A 17,664-nucleotide genomic window follows, 5' to 3' on the forward strand; every position below is an offset into this window, starting at 1 on the left:
ATTCTCAAGATCAATTGGCCTTAAATGATAGCTGTGTGTCAGGTTCCTTTCCTGCAAAATGCTTTGGCAGGATGCCTGCCAAGAACCACCTGGGTGTCGGGTCACTGGCCCCATGTTTAGCATGGAAATGGAAGCCACAACATAGCCATCTGGAAGCCCAAGCAACGTGATGAAGCCACACGATAGCAAAGGTGCTTCCATAAAGTAGCTTTGCAGAGATTTAGAGTACGCAACATGCCTCAAGGATCCCTCAACTTAGGACTGCTGTGAACAGGGTGTTGAAGCTGGGTTTGATGTGTTTGTCACAAAAAGTGGGAACCATGTCACCGCTTGCATTTGCCGATTCCCTTGCCAGAAAAGTATTTGATGCAAACTACAAAATAAGAGCTATTAAAGAGCCTGTGAGGTTTTCTCTATATGTAAAACTTTAAAACTTCACAGTGCTAACACAGCAAAGTTAAGAAGGTGTTACAGAGCTAGTTAATGCTACTCTAAATCTCTGCAAAGCTTGGCAATGGCTGTTCAGGCACGTGTGGGGTTTGCCTCTAAGGGAGCGCAGTGGAGGGTAAAGAATAACGAGTATGGAAGTGCGACTACAAATCTGTTTCCAACTTGGCGTGTTCATCCAGCCCAAGACTAAAGGCTGTACACCATGTTAAAATAGGAAGAACTGTGAATATCAGAATTTTCCAGGAATGGCTTCTCAGCACAGCTCAGATCAAAAATCATCAGCAGAAATTCAGCAAACAGGTGCAAAAATCAATGTGAGCAAGAACTACAAGCAGCTTGTAAAAAATTAGGAGTGCTTGTTAGTTCTAGTCATATGAGTAAAAATAGTGTCCCACATGTTTATTTTGATTACAAGTATTTATGGAACCAAAATACTGCACGTTGCTATTTCTTTATGTACATGAAGCACTGATGATTGAATATTGTAGAAAGAATGCATGAAAAGATGTTTCTACTGATAACTTTAAGGAAGATTTTCATCTCATTGTCTACACAAACTCTTGAGCCTTCAAAAGTGAAAGCAGAGACCTGCTGGAAAAAAAAAATCCCTTCTGGATTTTCTGTGATGTTATACACTTGTATAAAAATCTGTGCTTCTTTTTAATTTTGAAATTCACCATGTTTTGTATATTCAAGTACATTTTTAATACATTCTCACCAGTGAAGTAATGATTTCAATGTCACTGCTATTTTATTTGTAGATTTTTATTTTCAGCTTGGGCCCACACAGAGTTGCGTTGTCATGTCAGAAGCAAGGAATCGATGACTTCCAACAAAGGAGGTTACAGTTTGGAAAGTTTACTCAACAGCTCATTTCAGAAGGCATTTACAGGGAAGTACTTTTTTAAATGTTTTAAAGAAAGCTTCATTGTCAGAAACTAGACACTGCATATGTGTCCAGTTAAGTACCTACATCCAGTTGATTTCACTTAGCAAAGTAACAACAAACAACTTTGAAAATCTGGCCCCTAGACCTTTAATAGGTACCCAAGCTTTTGACAATTCATGTTTGAATGCCAGATTTAATGGGATGTGGGAATCCATATGCTTTAGACAGCTGTCAAAAGTCTCAACTTTTAAGTTTTCTAAGCCTCAGCTTCCATAAAGCAGCAGTGGGACATCTCCCACTCTTTTTGTGTCAATGCAATGTACATATGTCACTGACACTAACACCACGTATTAGTAAGCGTATGACAATGTCAGTGGTAGGGGGCTGCTGAGTCTGATGTCACACAAATACAAGTAACAATGTATGGTCAAGAAGTTAAACTCACTGGACATTTATTAGAGGTATAATGGCCTTAAACTTCTGTATATTTAAGAACAGAAAAGGTGGAAGGGAAAAGAGAGAAAGGAATCCAAGTAGTTATTGACAAATGACACAGTATATTAATGGAAAGATTTATTTTTGAATATTTTTGCAGTCTATAGCGGTGTCCACAGATTTAAGAATATATGATGATGCACAGGCACATTAACTTTTAAAAGCAGTTGTGCAGATTTGACCTAGCTCTGCATCTCCAGGAGAACCAAATTGTAGCAGAGGCCACAGAGAAACCACTGAACACGCCAGTTTTACCACAGTACAGAATGAAGTAACTTACCATGGAGCACTTACTGGCAATTAGAACATTCCAAGAGCAAACATTCATAGATTGTTCAGTGCAAGAAGGGCGGGTATAAGTAAAGCAAGTGTTAAAATTCAGAGAGATGCAGGCAGCAAATAAGCCATGGTCCCTTTCTTTTTTTTCTACCCAAGAGGATCTGTACAAGTTCGGAGGAGCTCTGGGCTTCTACCTAAAACCACTCTGGAATATATCTGTATTAAACCCTGGAATGTATACTGAAGCCTATTCACTGATGGCCAAGCTTGTTGGACAGTCTCCAACTGGGAATCCTTCCTTTCGGAGGGGTGGTCAGTGGTACTCAGCCACACAGGTGGAGAACTGCAGGGCAGCTGAGACAGCATGAGGTCCCCTCCTGCATTAGCGCTGGCCGCTGAGATGTATGCTCACTCCTGTGCCACACTTGTGCCTGGGACTAAGTGGCTGTGTATCTCCATAGGGAATGCCGATAAAGACGGAATCCACCACTGCCATTTGTTAAATGACACGTACTCCGTTCCATCAGCACGACCAGTCGAGAGTAGTGAAACGTGTCTCTAGGTTGAGACAAAAACAGTCTTGTCAGAGTTGATTCTCGACTTCTATCAGTGGAATAGTGCCACTTCACATTTATATCATTGCAAGTGAGAAAGAAATGGGGTGTTATCTTTAGGAAAGTCTTTTTAAAGCTATGCTCATAACACAGAAGTGCAAAGCCATGCCACTGGACCAGTGAGGAGGAGTTACTAAGGATGAAAGTAGAATTTGGATGTTGTGTGTCTGAGGGTAGCACACAGTCAAACATTTGAAATCTTGATGCCCAATTTAACAATAATAACCCTTAGATTCATCTTCAACCTGCAGCAGATCTTGTCCACACCAAAGTAATGAACAGAGCCTAGACAGCAAAATCCTAATAAATAAATAAATAAATAAAACAAATTAATAAATCCTGCCATTTGTAAAACTGCACTCTCCCAGAATGGTGCTGCTCAGCTGTACCATGGAAAGAGGTAATGTTAGATAGTGTCTCTACATCAGCAGTTCAGAGCCAGGAGTACCCTCCTGAGCAAACTTCTGCCCAAAGCCACTTACCGTACTTTGTTTCACATTGTAGAACGGTCCCACAGCACACGAGTGGACCTCTTCTGGATGAAACTAAGTCAGAGGATGTGCTTATAGGGTGCTCCAAAAGCTAGCAGGTACTCGGTGTGTGGGGCCACACTAGCCAGCCCTCTGCAATACCTGTAAGTGTGGACACCAGCACTGATGGTTTTGCTCTGCGTCTCCTCCTCTACTGGCCTGTACTACTTGCTAACACAGCCAGAGCTGCAGAGCACCTGGACAAGGGAGCTCCTGTCTCACAGATTTTAAAAAAGAAAATCTAACCAGGTGAAATTTCATCTTGTTATGCTATAGAGAGGAGGAAATGCCTTTCACCAGCCTTACCTCTCTATCTGGTGTTTAAAGAGCCGAACTCTTGCCGCAGACACAGAGGTGGAAATGCGATGCTCCAGACTGTAACAGAGGAGTCACATCATCTTCTCCAGTAAGTTATTGATCAGAGTTCAAATGGGGCTTGTGCTTGCATCCTCAGACAACAAATGCACGCCCAAAGGTAATAAACTGGTGTGTGGGGCACATCTCCTGTCAGTCACCCAGGGAAAGCACAGCCCACCTACTTCAAGCTCCATTCACAGGAGCACTATTTCTGATGCACTGAATTGTCCGCAGCCTTATATCCACTGTATTTTTGCTCATACATCTTAAATCCCTGACAGCTGAACTTCAATTTTTCTCTGCCTTTTCTGATCAGACGTAATCTAAGAATATAACAGCATGGAATTAATTCAGCTGAGGAGCCTCTGACACCAGGTAAGTGATGCCGATCTTTAACACTGTTATTTTCAACGATATTAACAACACTAATTCCAGCACTGTAGGCTCCCTCTGTAGTCCTGAAACTTTATTTTTTTAGAGAAAATGAGAAATAATCTTTCAACTCCTTTGAAGGTCTCAGTTCACAGGCCTTGAACAGTCCCTCAGTGTTGTGATGAAGTTGATGCTACATAACTGCACTACATGCATCTCCTTCTACGATCATCTAAGCATAGCAGGGACAGCTGGTTCGAAGGTCGCGGAAGTTTTTTTACTGTTGGGTGCTATAAAGCACACAGAGTATTTCCTCTTCAGGATGGAAAAATACAGGTGGTGTTAGATCTGTTCTGCACTTCTACTGCATAATGCCTTTGTCCAACAGGAGACCTGTTAAGACGTTCAACTGTCCTCGCAGTTAAAACATAGATGGAATTGTGCTAACCTTACACAGGGAAGGGGCTGGCTCTGCTGAAGTCAGGACAGATGGTCACTTCAGGGAATCTTTCCTTTATGGCAAGCGCTGGTTCGGGTAGGAGTATTTCTAGCTGGATGAGTCACCTCTTCCTCAATTGCTGCATGAGACACTAAAAAGTGATTTTTACATAGGGATATTTGAAGACATGGCAAAGGCTGAAAAATAGGTCTTCAAAGCACGTTGCGGTGGTTTCTTTCTCCGGTGGGAGTATTATATGGCACGTGTAGATTGATTAAAAAAAAAATATCCTCCATTGTTTTCTTTTTGCTGAAAACTGGGATGAAATGTCTTTTTTTTTTTTCTTTTTCTTTTTTTTTTTAAATCTGTGGTACTTGATATACAAAATCAGTCCCACAACAGCAAAATGCACAAAACCATAATAAAATGCTCTGTTTAATGTAAAAAGTAAGAAACTTAGAGTAAAGTGCAAAAATTAGAGCGAACGTTTCTGTTCTGTGGCTCTTCAGTAGCAGGTTTGACTCTTCCCCGGTTTAGAGGACAAGGACTATCATCCGCCTGCTGGTTGCCATGGAGACTCCCATCACTTTTGGAATCATAAGTTTTGCCTGAAAGGAAACACTCCTTCAGCGTGAGTTTTTAATGACCGCAGGGGCTTCTGTTTGTCAGCATACCACATACTGGATTAACTACCATGTCTAAGCAGGTGGGAGGGGAAGGGAGTAAAATATTTTCTAGCACTCAGTGACAACATATTTAGTCTGTATAAAACCCACAAAACACGTAAACAGAATTATAAGACTTGCTGTGTTAGGTTAGACTGTTATGGCATCAAATCTGTCATGTCTCTCAGTATCAGCTACTTCAAAGGACAACGAACTTTGGTCACAGAACACTGGCATGGCAATAAATCCTTCTGGCTCCTGCAGGAGACTGGCCTGAGAACTGCCAGGCTGCATAGCCAGTGAGATCTCTCTTTCTCAGGCTTGAGTTAATAAGGGCTTCCCTATAACCACAAATAATGACAGCTTTTCTAGGAAAATATGTGTACATGAACAACTGGGTCCATCTACATGAAGAGCTGTCTAACATGTTATCTGTTCTGTTTGCACTGCCAGAAGAGCTCTGGGATTTGACAGCTATGTCATCTTCTTCCTCCCTAGTGCACAATTAACACCTGGGATTGCTCTGAAGGTGAATTTGTTCAACCCCAATCAGTGGCAGAATGGTTAGTTTCACCAACGTGGATATGATGGCATAAACTTCTGGCTTGAGTAAAATGATGGTTATTTAGAAGAGGAATATAACAAAGCTGCAAGAGTAAGCCTCCATTACTTCCTAGTTCTGCTGTCTTTGCTAGACGGTAACTACATAACTACCTGTTAAATCTGCAATTTTCGCTTGATTTCTTCTTTCGAGGCTGTTTTGTGCATCTGTGGGGCCATCAGTATACTTCATTGCAATGGCTGGGGTCTGGTCCTTCTCCGGCTGAGTCTGAGTAACTGAAAGAAGAACAGAAAAGGATATTTAATTGAGTTTTATTAATGGTCACTTGCTCAAGGAGGGAACAGTACATCTAGTTGACTCTACCTGGCTGATGACAACTTGGTATTCTTTCAGCCCTGCCTTCTTGAAAGGACTGAACAGATTCATGGCCAGAATCTAGGTCTTTCACTGGCCTTCCCATAATCTCATTCTCAGTTGCAGTTTTATTTCTAATGAGGAAGTATGTGTGCATTTTCCCTTTGCCTTTTACTTCTATTTCTCCTCTTTCAGTCATCTCAAAATTCTTGTATTTCAGGCATCTAAAATATCAGAAGCAAAATAACACATGAAAATTCAAGATTAGCAAAAATGACACTGATGTCTTGGAAGAGCTATTGGAATCTAAGTAATCAAATCAGAACAGTCCCGGAAAAAACAGTACTGATCCGTGAACAACCGAGGGTTTGTTTCAACCGTTTTATTCAGGCCTGCAGCGCTTTTATATACAGCCTGATCAGAAATCAATAGATCGTATAGTCAAATACTTCAGTATGGTGGAGGGTTCTTATTGACCAGTAAACAGAAATTAAGAACTGAGGCAGCCAGTATCAGTTAAACAGAACTATCTCCAGTCATTTCATCAGCGAAGGCAATCGGGTTCATCAGGCATGATTTACTCCTGGTAATCCAGACTGGCTATTCCCAGTTGCCGCCTTCATGTGTCCAAAAATGCCTTCCAAGATGACCTGATTTTCACTGGGACTGATATGAGGCTGACCAGCCTTACAGTTCCCTAGCCTGTCCTCCTTGCCATTTTTCAATATAGGTGTAACATCTGGCTTCCTTCAGTTGCTACAGTGCCAATCTTTGTGACCTTCCAAAGGTGACGGCCCACAGCACTGTAATGCTATCACCCAGCTCTCGTTACCTTTGGAGGCAAACCACCTGTTCCCATACACTTCTACAGACTGAGGTTTCTCAAAAGACCCCTGATGTGATCCTGTTCTAAGACTGGTACTTCACCTGCTCCTTGAACCCTGACTTTAGGTGCAGGGACCCTGAAGACCTTGTTAGTAAAGACTAGGGCAAGAGAGGTCTGGAGTAACTCTGCCTTTATTCAGGGCACTGTCACTAGATCACCTGCCACAGCAGGTCCACGTTTCTATTTATACTTTCTGCTAACGTAGCTGAAGCTCCTCTTAGTGCCTTTGAACGTTCCGTGCCCATTTCAATGCTAGTTGAGCTCTGGCTTTCCTAACATCATGCCTATGTGCCCAGACAATGTTTTTGTATGCCTCTGTAGCTTGTCTTCGCTTCCACCTCTTGCACACATATTTTATACATACATAAAATTCTTGAAAACATAGTATTTAATTTTTAGTGGCATGAGTTTTAAGGAAGTGAATTACTCACTGCTTCAACAGGATAGTGCATAAATTAATCCTTATTAAGTACAAATAAAACTGTTTCACCACAAATTGTTGTGCTCAGTCAGAGAGATTTTAGGTTTTGTTATGCAGGATGTCAAATGAAATGTTCTGACCATCTTTCTAGTATCTACATCACTCTGAAGGTACTTCTAAATAAAGTATCACAATTATTCTTTCCCCTGTATTTTGGTCTCTAGGATTGAGACTCTCAAACCTCTGACTTCATATACAAGTGCATTTGAAATAATCAGAACAAGTAAAACCCTCTGCTAGCAGTGTTTTCCTTGTAAGCAAGCTACATAAATCAGCAGCTAAAGACAGCACCACCTACATTGAAAGCTGCAGTGGCCAAGGCAGTGTTTTTCAGCACAGCTTTTAATGAGCAAAGTTTCCATCATAGTTACTCACTGATAGGCACTGGAGCTGAGATGAATTTTACTTGGGACACCATGACTCTCCATCCGGGAAGCTATATTCACTGTGTCTCCAAATAAGCAATAACGAGGCATCTTTTCTCCAACAACTCCAGCCAAGACAGGACCTGTATGGATCCCAACTCTAATCTTTACAAAGACATAAAACACCCCCCAGAAATGTCACTTGTTATTTAACATCTTTCTTAATGCTATCCAGTTACCTAAAAGTTCATCTAAGACAACACTGGACACCAGTAAAATATCAAATATCCACAGGAAGAGGCTCTGTGAAGAATGTGTCCATGTGGGCCTTGCCCAAAGTCACAGAGGAGTCAGAAGCAGCTCTTTGATGTCTGCAGCAAGCATTAACCAAGAAGCCCAACCCAAGAAGCAGACAGACATGCATGCCTCTTTGCGTTGACAACTTACTTGGATAGGATTTCCAGAAACTGGGTTCTGTACTCCTTTAGCTGCTATTATCATTCCCAAGGCAAAGTTAGCGACGCGCTCGGCATGAGTGGGTACAGGCACAGGGACCCCACCTACTACCATGTAGGCATCTCCAATTGTCTCCACCTTTAATTGAGAGGGACAAGCATATGAGCATGCCATATATATCTTCCTTGGATTAGTGCTTTGTTGTCTGGGGCTCTTACCTGCACCAACTCCCCCTTCCTTCCAAAAGATGTTTCTGATCAACAAAAAGCTCTAGCACTAAACTAGTTAAACTAAAACCAGTTAAACTAAAAAGTTTCCTTGAGATGGGGATCCTTTCCTTAACTCCACAGTAAATATTTCAATGCATTCTCTCCCTGCTTACTTGACCCATTTTAGATATTAGTGTGAGAGACCCTAAAGGGTAAGGGACGCTGCAAAAGTGTCGGACTTTTGCCCTTCCTCTTACCCAGGGCAGACCTATACACACAGGGCTGCCCCAGGCACCGACTCTGGAGCCGGGAGGTTATCCCATAGCAGACTGCTATTACTTAGCTCTAATTCACAATTGGTGTTAAAAGCGTATTTCTTTTTTAAAAGATATTCCTTTTTTAAAAAGTCACAATAAAGCAAGGGAGCCTATTCACTACCGATTATTACTAAGGGATTCGCAAGAAATTAAGAAACCTCCAATCTCCAGGATGTCAGAGAATGCAAAGCGTGAACTAAGCAGTTTGGGAGCATCCTTCCTTACAACCAGCTGTTTCCTACAACATGCAGCCTGAGAGACAAATGCTGAAGGGTTTGTCCTCCTTCAAGTATCCAGTTTCCCTGCAGCGCATGACAAGGCACCTGAGAAATACTTGGGTGTTGTACCAGAGATTTTGCTGGGAACAGAACAGGCCTGTCAGAAAATTCTCAAGTGTTTAAAATTCATTGTAAGAGATGGTTACACAGTAAGGAAATTTTCTAAACTGCTCTTTTGAGACTTCGTTGTTACCACAACCATCAGTAAGTAAGAGATCAGTTTAAATTAGATTGATTGGATTTCTTAAAAATGAACACCAATAGGAGAGCGGGAAAATAATTTCATCTCTGGGTTTCTTCATTAACATAATGACTTAAAATTGTTCAGCACATCGTTCTTGAAAAATGTGTTCCTGTTCATGCCTTCTATCAGATAGCCTACCCCATAGTCATGCTAGTAATTTTCTGTAACAAATTAAAAAAAAAACTGTGAAAAGCTACTAATGCAAATAGATACTCTAATTATTTTTCAACCATGGTAGGAGATTTAATTTAACAAGATTTATTCATAACTTCAGATGTTTATAAGCTTAGGCCTAGTTTCTTTGATCAATTTCAGTATTTCATTTCTTTCTCAATTCCCTGAAATAGTAATTTCGTCCTCCCTCTCTGTACCCTAGTAACCTCCTTCAATATTAATAGGAATTATATACAGGCATCAAAAGGAGATTATTATACTGACAGATAATTTACTCATGATGGATGATTTAGATAGAATATGATGCTAATTTATCCTAAAATCTGTGGGCCATATCCTGGATGCTTCAATTATTGAATATAGTTCCCTCGCCATGGCAGAAATGCTTCTGATTTCCTAGTACAATTTATTGCAGGATGAATTTCATACCTTGCCTGAGCAAGGAATGAATGAGATTTGGGTTTCACCCTTTCTTATTTCTGCCTTCCTAAGTATTTAATATGCTGGGCACAGACAGAAACTTAGGACTTGCTCTTCAGCTCGTCAAACCTGGGTAGCTCTGGAAATGTTAATAATGCTATTAGTATATGTCAGCCAAGGCTCCGATCTTTCCAGCATGGCTTGGAGACAACACGTGCATTAGTCTAGATCTAATCAATGCTTTTTGGGGTCAGAAGGAGATCTATACCATTGCCTAAGATCTCCATGAAGCAAAACAAAGTCTCGGTATCCACTGGGTATTGTTTATAATTCATATATATATATGATGTTATTTCCTACCACAGGAGACACTTAAATGACATAGTGGCCTATTTACAACAGGTTGGAATAAAAGGACTAGGAAAATTATGCAAACTGGTCCATAAACTAGGATATCCTGTCACGTTGGGTAGGCGTTTGAGAGAGGAAAGAGAGATGTATCAACAAAAATGAACAGCCATTCTGGTGTTAGCGTTGTGAAAAGAGATGATGTGGAAGAACACCCATGACAGATGTAACATTCCTGTCTGAAAATCTTGAATGCATTTAATCACACTTCTGCGTGTTTTTTAGTTTCTCTCTGTGGCCACTACAAATAGGCAAGACTTTATGGTTTATCAAAAATCAAGCTGGGAGGAAGAGGATTTAACTGCATTTAAAAATAAAACCCCCAAAAAACAACAACAACAGGATCTTTTCCAGACTATTTCTACAGTCTTTATCAATCAGTACGTACCTTGTACACGTCATGCACCGTGGTCAGTCTGTCAAATCGCAGGTACATTGAATTCAACATGAGAACTATCTGAATAGGCTCACATTGGGCACAAATGTTGGTGAAGGTCACAACATCACTGAACAATATAGTGCACTCCTTGAACTCTCCTGTGAGCAGAAAGACCAGCAGTAAGTACCTGTAATGGCTGGACAATCACAACATCTGTCTGAGACTCATTTGCAAAGATTATTTTTTCGTCATCCTTTTAGGAGGTATGACCTATCAGCTGTAATACTCATATAGGGGTGCTGATATGAAAGAGAGATGTTGATATAAGAATATATCAAACATAAGGATTATTGCACATCTCAACAATCCAGGTATCTGAACATATCCATTTGTCCATCCATATTCAGGATGGACTTAGCTTTTTACCCCTGACTTCATATATGTGCTTACTAAACGGAATTCAAGCATCTTTTTGCTTGCTATCCTTAATAATAATGGGAATTGTAATGCTTCTAGGTTTAGACATACCCTAGAGGAACTAAGAGAATTTTCTAGGAAAAAATAATGTCTTTGTTCCTTTCATTTTTGATCCCTCATTTCCCTGTATACCACGTATACATGTATACAATAATATTATATTGTTAAAAAAATAATCTCAGGTTACTGTCAAAACACTGAATTTGGTTCCCTGAACGGGCAGCTGCTACCACCTTTCACCTCCTAAGGAACAATTTTGGCAAACAGCTTCCAAAGGTTTGTTTGAAAGAACAGTCTAATCTTTACTATCAGCGAGATTAAGGGTCTGCGGTCGTCCTCCTCCCCATGAATGTCACCAAGTAGAGAAGGTGTTCCCTGACAGGGGCAATGGGGCTGTGTCAACACCCCAGTGTCTCTGTCACCATCACCTGGTGCATCATGACTGCACCTGTTCATTCACCTGCCTCAACTCGCTTCCCCTCTTTCAGCTGGTTGGCCACATGCTGAGGAAGCATGGCGTAGAGCAGAGCTTCGGTCTTTTTCTTCTCTTCCTCCAGGTGCTTCGACAGTATCCGCAGTTCTTCCTTCTTCCTCTCCAGCTGGTTGGAGAGCTCCATCTCTGCCAGACGCTGCTGATTGAGAAGAATCAAGTCCCTGGTCACGTCGTGAGGTGCAATGTCTGCAATATGCATCTGTCGCTCCTCCAGCTCATGCAAAGTGCGAAGCAAAGGTGAGCAGAGATAGAGCATGCACTGCAGGGACTCCATCCAGATCATCTGGCCTGTTTGAAACAAGCATCGGTAAGAGTTTTCAGCAGCTTGGACCTTCACATGATGCTCAGTGTTACTGACGTTAATTTTAGGGCACGACTTCTAAGAACAGTGGCTTTTTGTAGGGTCTGGGTCATCACAGGAATTACTCTGTTTCCTGGAATTAGAGGTGGCACTTGTTTGGAGGAGACACACTAGACAAATAAAAAATTTCAGGACCCAGAAAGCAGTCACTGACTCATGGCAATTGCTGGGCAGAGCCCAGTCATGCTTCAGGTCCCTCCTCTTCCTGAGGAACCCCACTGCTTGCAACACCTCTCCTCTCCTCTGCTACGAGTTCTTGAGCTTTTTCTGAAGCCAGTTAGTCAGCATCATGCACAGGGGAACTGAGACTCACAATGATTAAGTGAAACATTTAAAAAGTTAAATTTCACAGCGGGTAACGTGGCTCCAGTACAGTCAATGAAGCCTGCCTTCCTGGAAGCCGGAGCTTTCAGTCACTAGGATCATCTAAATAAGCAGGTACAGAAATGCCTGAAAGGTAGAAGGGATTTGGGGGGTGGGGGAAGGAAATTGTGGGCTTTTTCCTTTGTTGGTATTTGGTTATTATTTATTATAATTTTCTAATTTTATGTATTTAATTCTTTATTCTCTTTGTTATTATTTTATTATTAATACGTTTCATAAGTATCTCTTCATTTCTGAACAGCAATCTAGGTATTCCTATTTATTTATTTATTTCTCATCCCATCCCCAGGGCAACTGGATGAACAGCTTGGAAGCTTAACAGGATTGGAACATCAGAGGTACCACGTAAATTAACTCTGGCAGCATAAAAGGAAGTAAAATTGCACCTGTGACTAGTTTGAAGTTCCTCGGTTTGGTAACATCACTTTTTTCAAGGTCTCTCTAAACTCTTAATTTTTTCTGAATCTCAGGAATACCAGCTTTGACACTCATTATGTAAAGGTGAAAGGAGAGAAGGGAAAATTGAGTTGTACTGTGTAGTTCAGAGAAGGAAAATTGAAGTCACAGAACACTTCAACCAAATGTCATTATAGTTAATTACATGAAGCAGAGAATCATTCCATACCCATTCCTCTCAGTAAAAATACAGCAGATTAAATATCTTTTTTGCTAAAATAATTTTAACTGGTAAACTCTTATGTAAGATGGGGGGGGGCAGGGTGAAGACAGAAATCAGAATCTGAAAATGCAAGTACAAAAAAAAAAGCACAGCTAACTACTCTATGTCTATCCACATTTGAAACCCAGCCAGCAGCAAGTAACACCCCTCAAAAGCATAAATTAAGAATGAATCATGCATTCACATTTTAGGCATCGAAATGCATGGAGGCACAGGGAAAGCCATTTCCTTCCTGCAGCTGCAGCAACGTTATCAGGACTTTGCCTCTTAAGCTCTTCCCTTGTTCCCTGCCCCTTCCAGCCCCTCACCCAGCCAGGACCAGGCAGGGACAGGAGTGATGCTCACGGTGTATTTCTGTGGGAATGCTCGCCCGAGGGGTCACTGTCTGTACGTGCCCAAGATGCAACCCGCGATCTGTGAGCTGGTGTCGCTTGTGCTGGGCAGTTGGGTTTAAAATGTTTGTGCCACGCACAAAGCAGTAATTTCTTTGGCAAAGAAAATTCTTAGCAGTGCGAAGGGATTCTGTCACGGGCATAGGCTGGCGTGTGGCGCTACAGGGAGGTGAGACCTGGACAGTTACTTGCACAGAGCTCCACGCATCTCCATGCTGAGCCCGGTGGCTCCGCAAGCAGAACTCTTGAGGGCTGGCACTGTGCCCCTGCCACAGGTCCCCAGCGAGGCCGAAGGGCGTAGCTGAGGGCTGGGGAGATTCACAGGGCAATTGGCTTTGAATCCCAGACAAAACCAAGAATGACAAACACAATTACATTGGAGGGATCGCCCCAGAGTAATGCCTTGCACTATATATTTGTTTTTAACCTCTGCAAAGAAAAACACAGAGGGCAGTGTCATGGCGGAGACTCTCGTACCTTCTGTGGGAAGCGGACACGACTGGGCGCCTCTCTGAGGTGCACAAACGTGCACAGCGTGGGCAAAACCCAGGAAGAACTAGAGGTCTCTGTGCAGTTTCAGGGCTACCGTGTCATTGGGATCACAGAGGCTTGTTGGGGTAGGTCACCCATCTGGAGTACTGCAAAGGATGAACGCAAACTCTTTAGAAAGGACAGGCAGGCAAGGAGGGGGAGCTTTTGTGAGTGACAAAGCAAGGGAAATGCACGGAGCTCTGCCTAAGGCTGGATGATGAGCCAGCTGAGAATTTCTAGGTAAGGATGAGAGGTCAGACACAGGTGGCGACATGCGTGTCTGCTACAGATGCCCTGCTCAGGAAGAACAAGTAGATGAAACCTTCTTAAGACAAGTGGAGGAAGCCTCATGGTAGACTTTAGCTACTTTGTTATCTGTTGGAACAACGCAGGAGAGCGTCAGCAATTCAGGAGGTTTCTAGACTCACTGCCACAGGTGAGCTTCTGACACAAGTGACCGATGAGGGAAGGTGTCCTGCTAGACCAGACAAGAACTATGGATGTGAAAGCTGGGCACAGCCTTGGCTGTAATGACTGTGATGGTGGAGTGCAGGAACCTGAGGAGAGGGAACAAGGCCAAAAAGCAAGATCACAGCCCTGGACTTCAGGAGACTGGACTTTGTCCCATTCATGGATCTGCCTGGAAGAATCAGGGATAGTGTCTTGGAAAGAAGAAGGGTCCAGAAGAGCTGGTTGATTTCCAAGGATCTCCTCTTCCACCTTCAGGAATGGTCTAGCCTCATGTGCAGTAAGTCAAGCAAACATGGCAGGGGCCTGCACAGATGAACAAAGAGCTCCTGGCTAAATTCAAACATTAAAAAAAAAAAAAAATACAAGAGGTGGAAGCTCAGTCAGGTCACCCTAGAAGCAGAAACAGGGTTGAAAAAGCCAAAACCCACCTAGAGTTGCATCTGTTGACAAATAAGGGCTTGTGCAAGTACATGAGCAGCTAAAGAAAGACTAGTGAAACTGTGGGTCTGCTGCAGAATGGGGCAAGGGATCTGCTGAGAAAGGATAAGGAGAAGTCCAAGGTACTCAGTGCTTTCTTCGCTTCAGTCTTTGCTAATAAGAATCATGCTTCATTAATCTCAGGGCCCTGAGATCAGTTGGAAAGTCTGGATGAGTCTAGATGAAGACCTACCATCGGCACAGGAGGTTCAGCTTAGTAAACATTTAAACAAATTGGATACACAGAAGTCCATGAGATTTGATGTGATGGATCCAGGAGAGCTGCGGGAGCTGGCCAGCATCATTGCGAAGCCACTCTCAAATAGTTCTGAAAGTCATGGGTGACTGGGGGAGGTTCCTGAGGACTGGAAGAAAGTACATGTCACTCCTATTCTCAAGAAGTAAGGGATGGAGGATGTGGGAGGGCTTGGTGCATCTGTCATTGCCATGGTTAAACCACAATAGTCATATAAGGAGAAGCTAAAAGAGCTGAGGCTGTTCAGTCTAGAGAAAACAAGCCTCAGTGGGAGCTTATCAATATGTAAAAATACCTGATAGGAGGGAGTAAAAAATACTTTTCTCAGTGATATCCAGTGAAAGGACAAGAGACAACTGATACTAATTGAAATGCAGGAATGCCATTTAAACTTAAGAAAAAAACTTTTTACTGCAAGGGTGGTTAAACTCTGGAATGGGTTGCACAAGAAGGTTGTGGAGTCTCCATCCTTGGGTTCTGAACGTGTTCAACTAGACATGGTCCGGAGTAACCTGCTCCAGTTGACCCTGCTTTGAACAGGGATGGACTAGACAATCTCCAGAGGTCCCTTCCAAACTCAACTGGAGTTGAGTAAATTCTGGGACTCTGGGAATAACTGAGACTAGAGGTGGTTCAGAAAACAATCTGATCCTCCATTGGCCTTGCCCCTGTTACTCAGGAAACCTGCCAAGATGTGGGGTTTGCAGCATTAGAAAAACACCATCTTTCTAAGCCTTTCAAATGGGAGCGCAGCTGCTACATCTGACTGAAAGCCTTCAAAATTGGGTGAGGTAATTGCAGAATTTGTTTACAAGCATCCTAAAGTACTGTTTCTCTAAAAAGATCCATCTAATCCTCTCCTCACTGCACAAAGACAAAGCCATTTATAGGACTTACGTGAAGGCGGGAGTCCACAGAAAAGCATTAGTTCAACTCCAGCATAATTCCTGATTTAGTATGAACAATTATGCTATTGAAAACAGTGAAGTACCTCTCAGCTCTAGCATTGGCCGTTGTTTCCAAGACTCTGGCATCATCTCTCTTCTAGTCTGGAAAACAAATTGGCTGTTGATGAATTTCTGAATGCTAGAGATGGTGAAGGGTACTTCTGGGTGAAGGATACTGAAATAGTGATCCAAGCAGATGCCCATGGTCTGGAGGCCAGGTACAATCTTTTGAATGCTCACCCCAGCTTGCTTCACTCTGAGCTTAAAAAGAAAACACGGACAATGCGTTATAATTCAGATCCAGTTTGGGTTCAAACCAAGCTGTAGCTATCACTGTTCATAGACGTACACACGCTTAGCCTTGCTATGCCACGTGGCTTATTTCTGAGCAAAGTTTCTGTTTTATTAGTGTATTACTGCAAAGTTCTGAATGAGTGTCCTTCATAGCAAGACAAAGCCCCCAGAAAGGAATATTATCCAAATGCTCTTCCATATCAATTCTTAAAAACAAAACAAGCCAAAAATATTTGCTATTACCCTTGCTTGCACTTGTGTAGGGCTAACAAATAGTCCTACAGGTAGCTGCAAGAGAAAATTAGATACCAGAGCACATCCTGCATGCCAAAAAGAAAATAACTGTGGCATACAACATTGGCAAATACCAATTTTCTATTGCATGCCATGGGTTACCTTCTCTTAATCATTGCTGTGTAAAGGTTTAGTCACTCTCTTTAGCCTGCTGACCATACACAGGCTCTTAACTCCTGCAGAAATGTCCACCCTGCCTTCGCTGCTTGTCATCAGTTATTGAGGCTCTGATGTAGCTACCAATAATGAGTGCAGGACTTGCCCTTTTTCCACGCTAGTAATTTTATGAATTATGCAGACTGGGTGTCTTGAAAGGTTTAAAACTCTGAACTTTGTTTAATGTAGACAGTGGCATGAAGCAGACTATGCGCTCTGGAATCTCTATCAGTCAGTGATGCCAAAACATGTTTCCTGAGTGGATGTAGTCAACTTTCTTCTGCTGTCCTGTTCTCAGCTTCTTCTTTCTCTGCTCTTGTCTTAAGCTAATATTTGCTGCACAGAATTGGGAGCAAGAGGAGCTGTGGCTTGGTGGGAACCCAGGCTAGCTGGAAACCAGCCACAGGGCAATGCCTGCCAAGAGAAGGGCAGTTCCATTGCTGCAGAGTACGTGTGCACAGGAGAGGAGACCTGATCCTCCCCCAGAAGATAAAAGAGATTTTTGGGTCCAGTTCCTACTAGATGGGGTTGCATGCTGCCCAAGGCAGTAGGTAGCTAGACTTTCCTAGCAGAAGCTTGTAAGAGAAGACTCAGGAAGCAGACAGAGCTTCAGTTGCCAGCAAAGCCTTACAAAAGCCTTTGGATACATTAATAACTGGGAGGAGAGGGTGGCTAGCTGCAAGTACAAAGCCAGTTTAAAGGATTCTTTGTGACTTTGGCACATCCAAGGATGGGAAAGTGGCTACAAACCTCGGAAAATTCTGCTCTGTGTCTGGTAACAGATAGATTGCTGCAATAAACCTTGCTGGCATGTCTGCAGGTGTTTCAA

General features: G+C 42.4%; 1 protein-coding gene and 1 long non-coding RNA gene across 9 annotated transcripts in view; one reads left to right on the forward strand and one right to left on the reverse strand.

Annotated features, from left to right (window-relative positions):
• LOC308072699 (guanylate cyclase soluble subunit beta-2-like) overlaps nt 1–17,664 on the reverse strand; it is a 25,493-nt gene continuing 7,829 nt past the window's right edge. For 3 of the 8 annotated variants that reach the window (XM_080409930.1, XM_080409929.1, XM_080409931.1), the window contains 8 exons: nt 16,136–16,352; nt 11,561–11,881; nt 10,633–10,781; nt 8,186–8,332; nt 7,749–7,903; nt 6,016–6,230; nt 5,805–5,927; nt 1–5,033 (listed from right to left, as the gene is read on the reverse strand). In XM_080409930.1, coding sequence (XP_080266056.1) covers nt 4,882–5,033; nt 5,805–5,927; nt 6,016–6,230; nt 7,749–7,903; nt 8,186–8,332; nt 10,633–10,781; nt 11,561–11,881; nt 16,136–16,352 — 1,479 coding nt within the window. In that variant the 3' untranslated portion in view covers nt 1–4,881. Of the gene's footprint in view, nt 5,928–6,015; nt 6,231–7,748; nt 7,904–8,185; nt 8,333–10,632; nt 10,782–11,560; nt 11,882–16,135; nt 16,353–17,664 lie in introns of all 8 variants that reach the window. The other 5 variants (XR_013931745.1, XR_013931746.1, XR_013931747.1 and 2 more) reach the window with 5 other exon arrangements.
• LOC308072713 overlaps nt 11,882–17,664 on the forward strand; it is a 9,310-nt gene continuing 3,527 nt past the window's right edge. The window contains exons 1-2 of the long non-coding RNA XR_013931761.1: nt 11,882–12,392; nt 12,628–12,773. This is a non-coding gene — a long non-coding RNA (uncharacterized lncRNA). The remainder of the gene's footprint in view (nt 12,393–12,627; nt 12,774–17,664) is intronic.

This window comes from Falco punctatus (genome assembly GCF_963210335.1).
Source record: "Falco punctatus genome assembly, chromosome: 13".
In the NCBI taxonomy this organism is placed as follows: Eukaryota; Metazoa; Chordata; class Aves; order Falconiformes; family Falconidae; genus Falco; species Falco punctatus.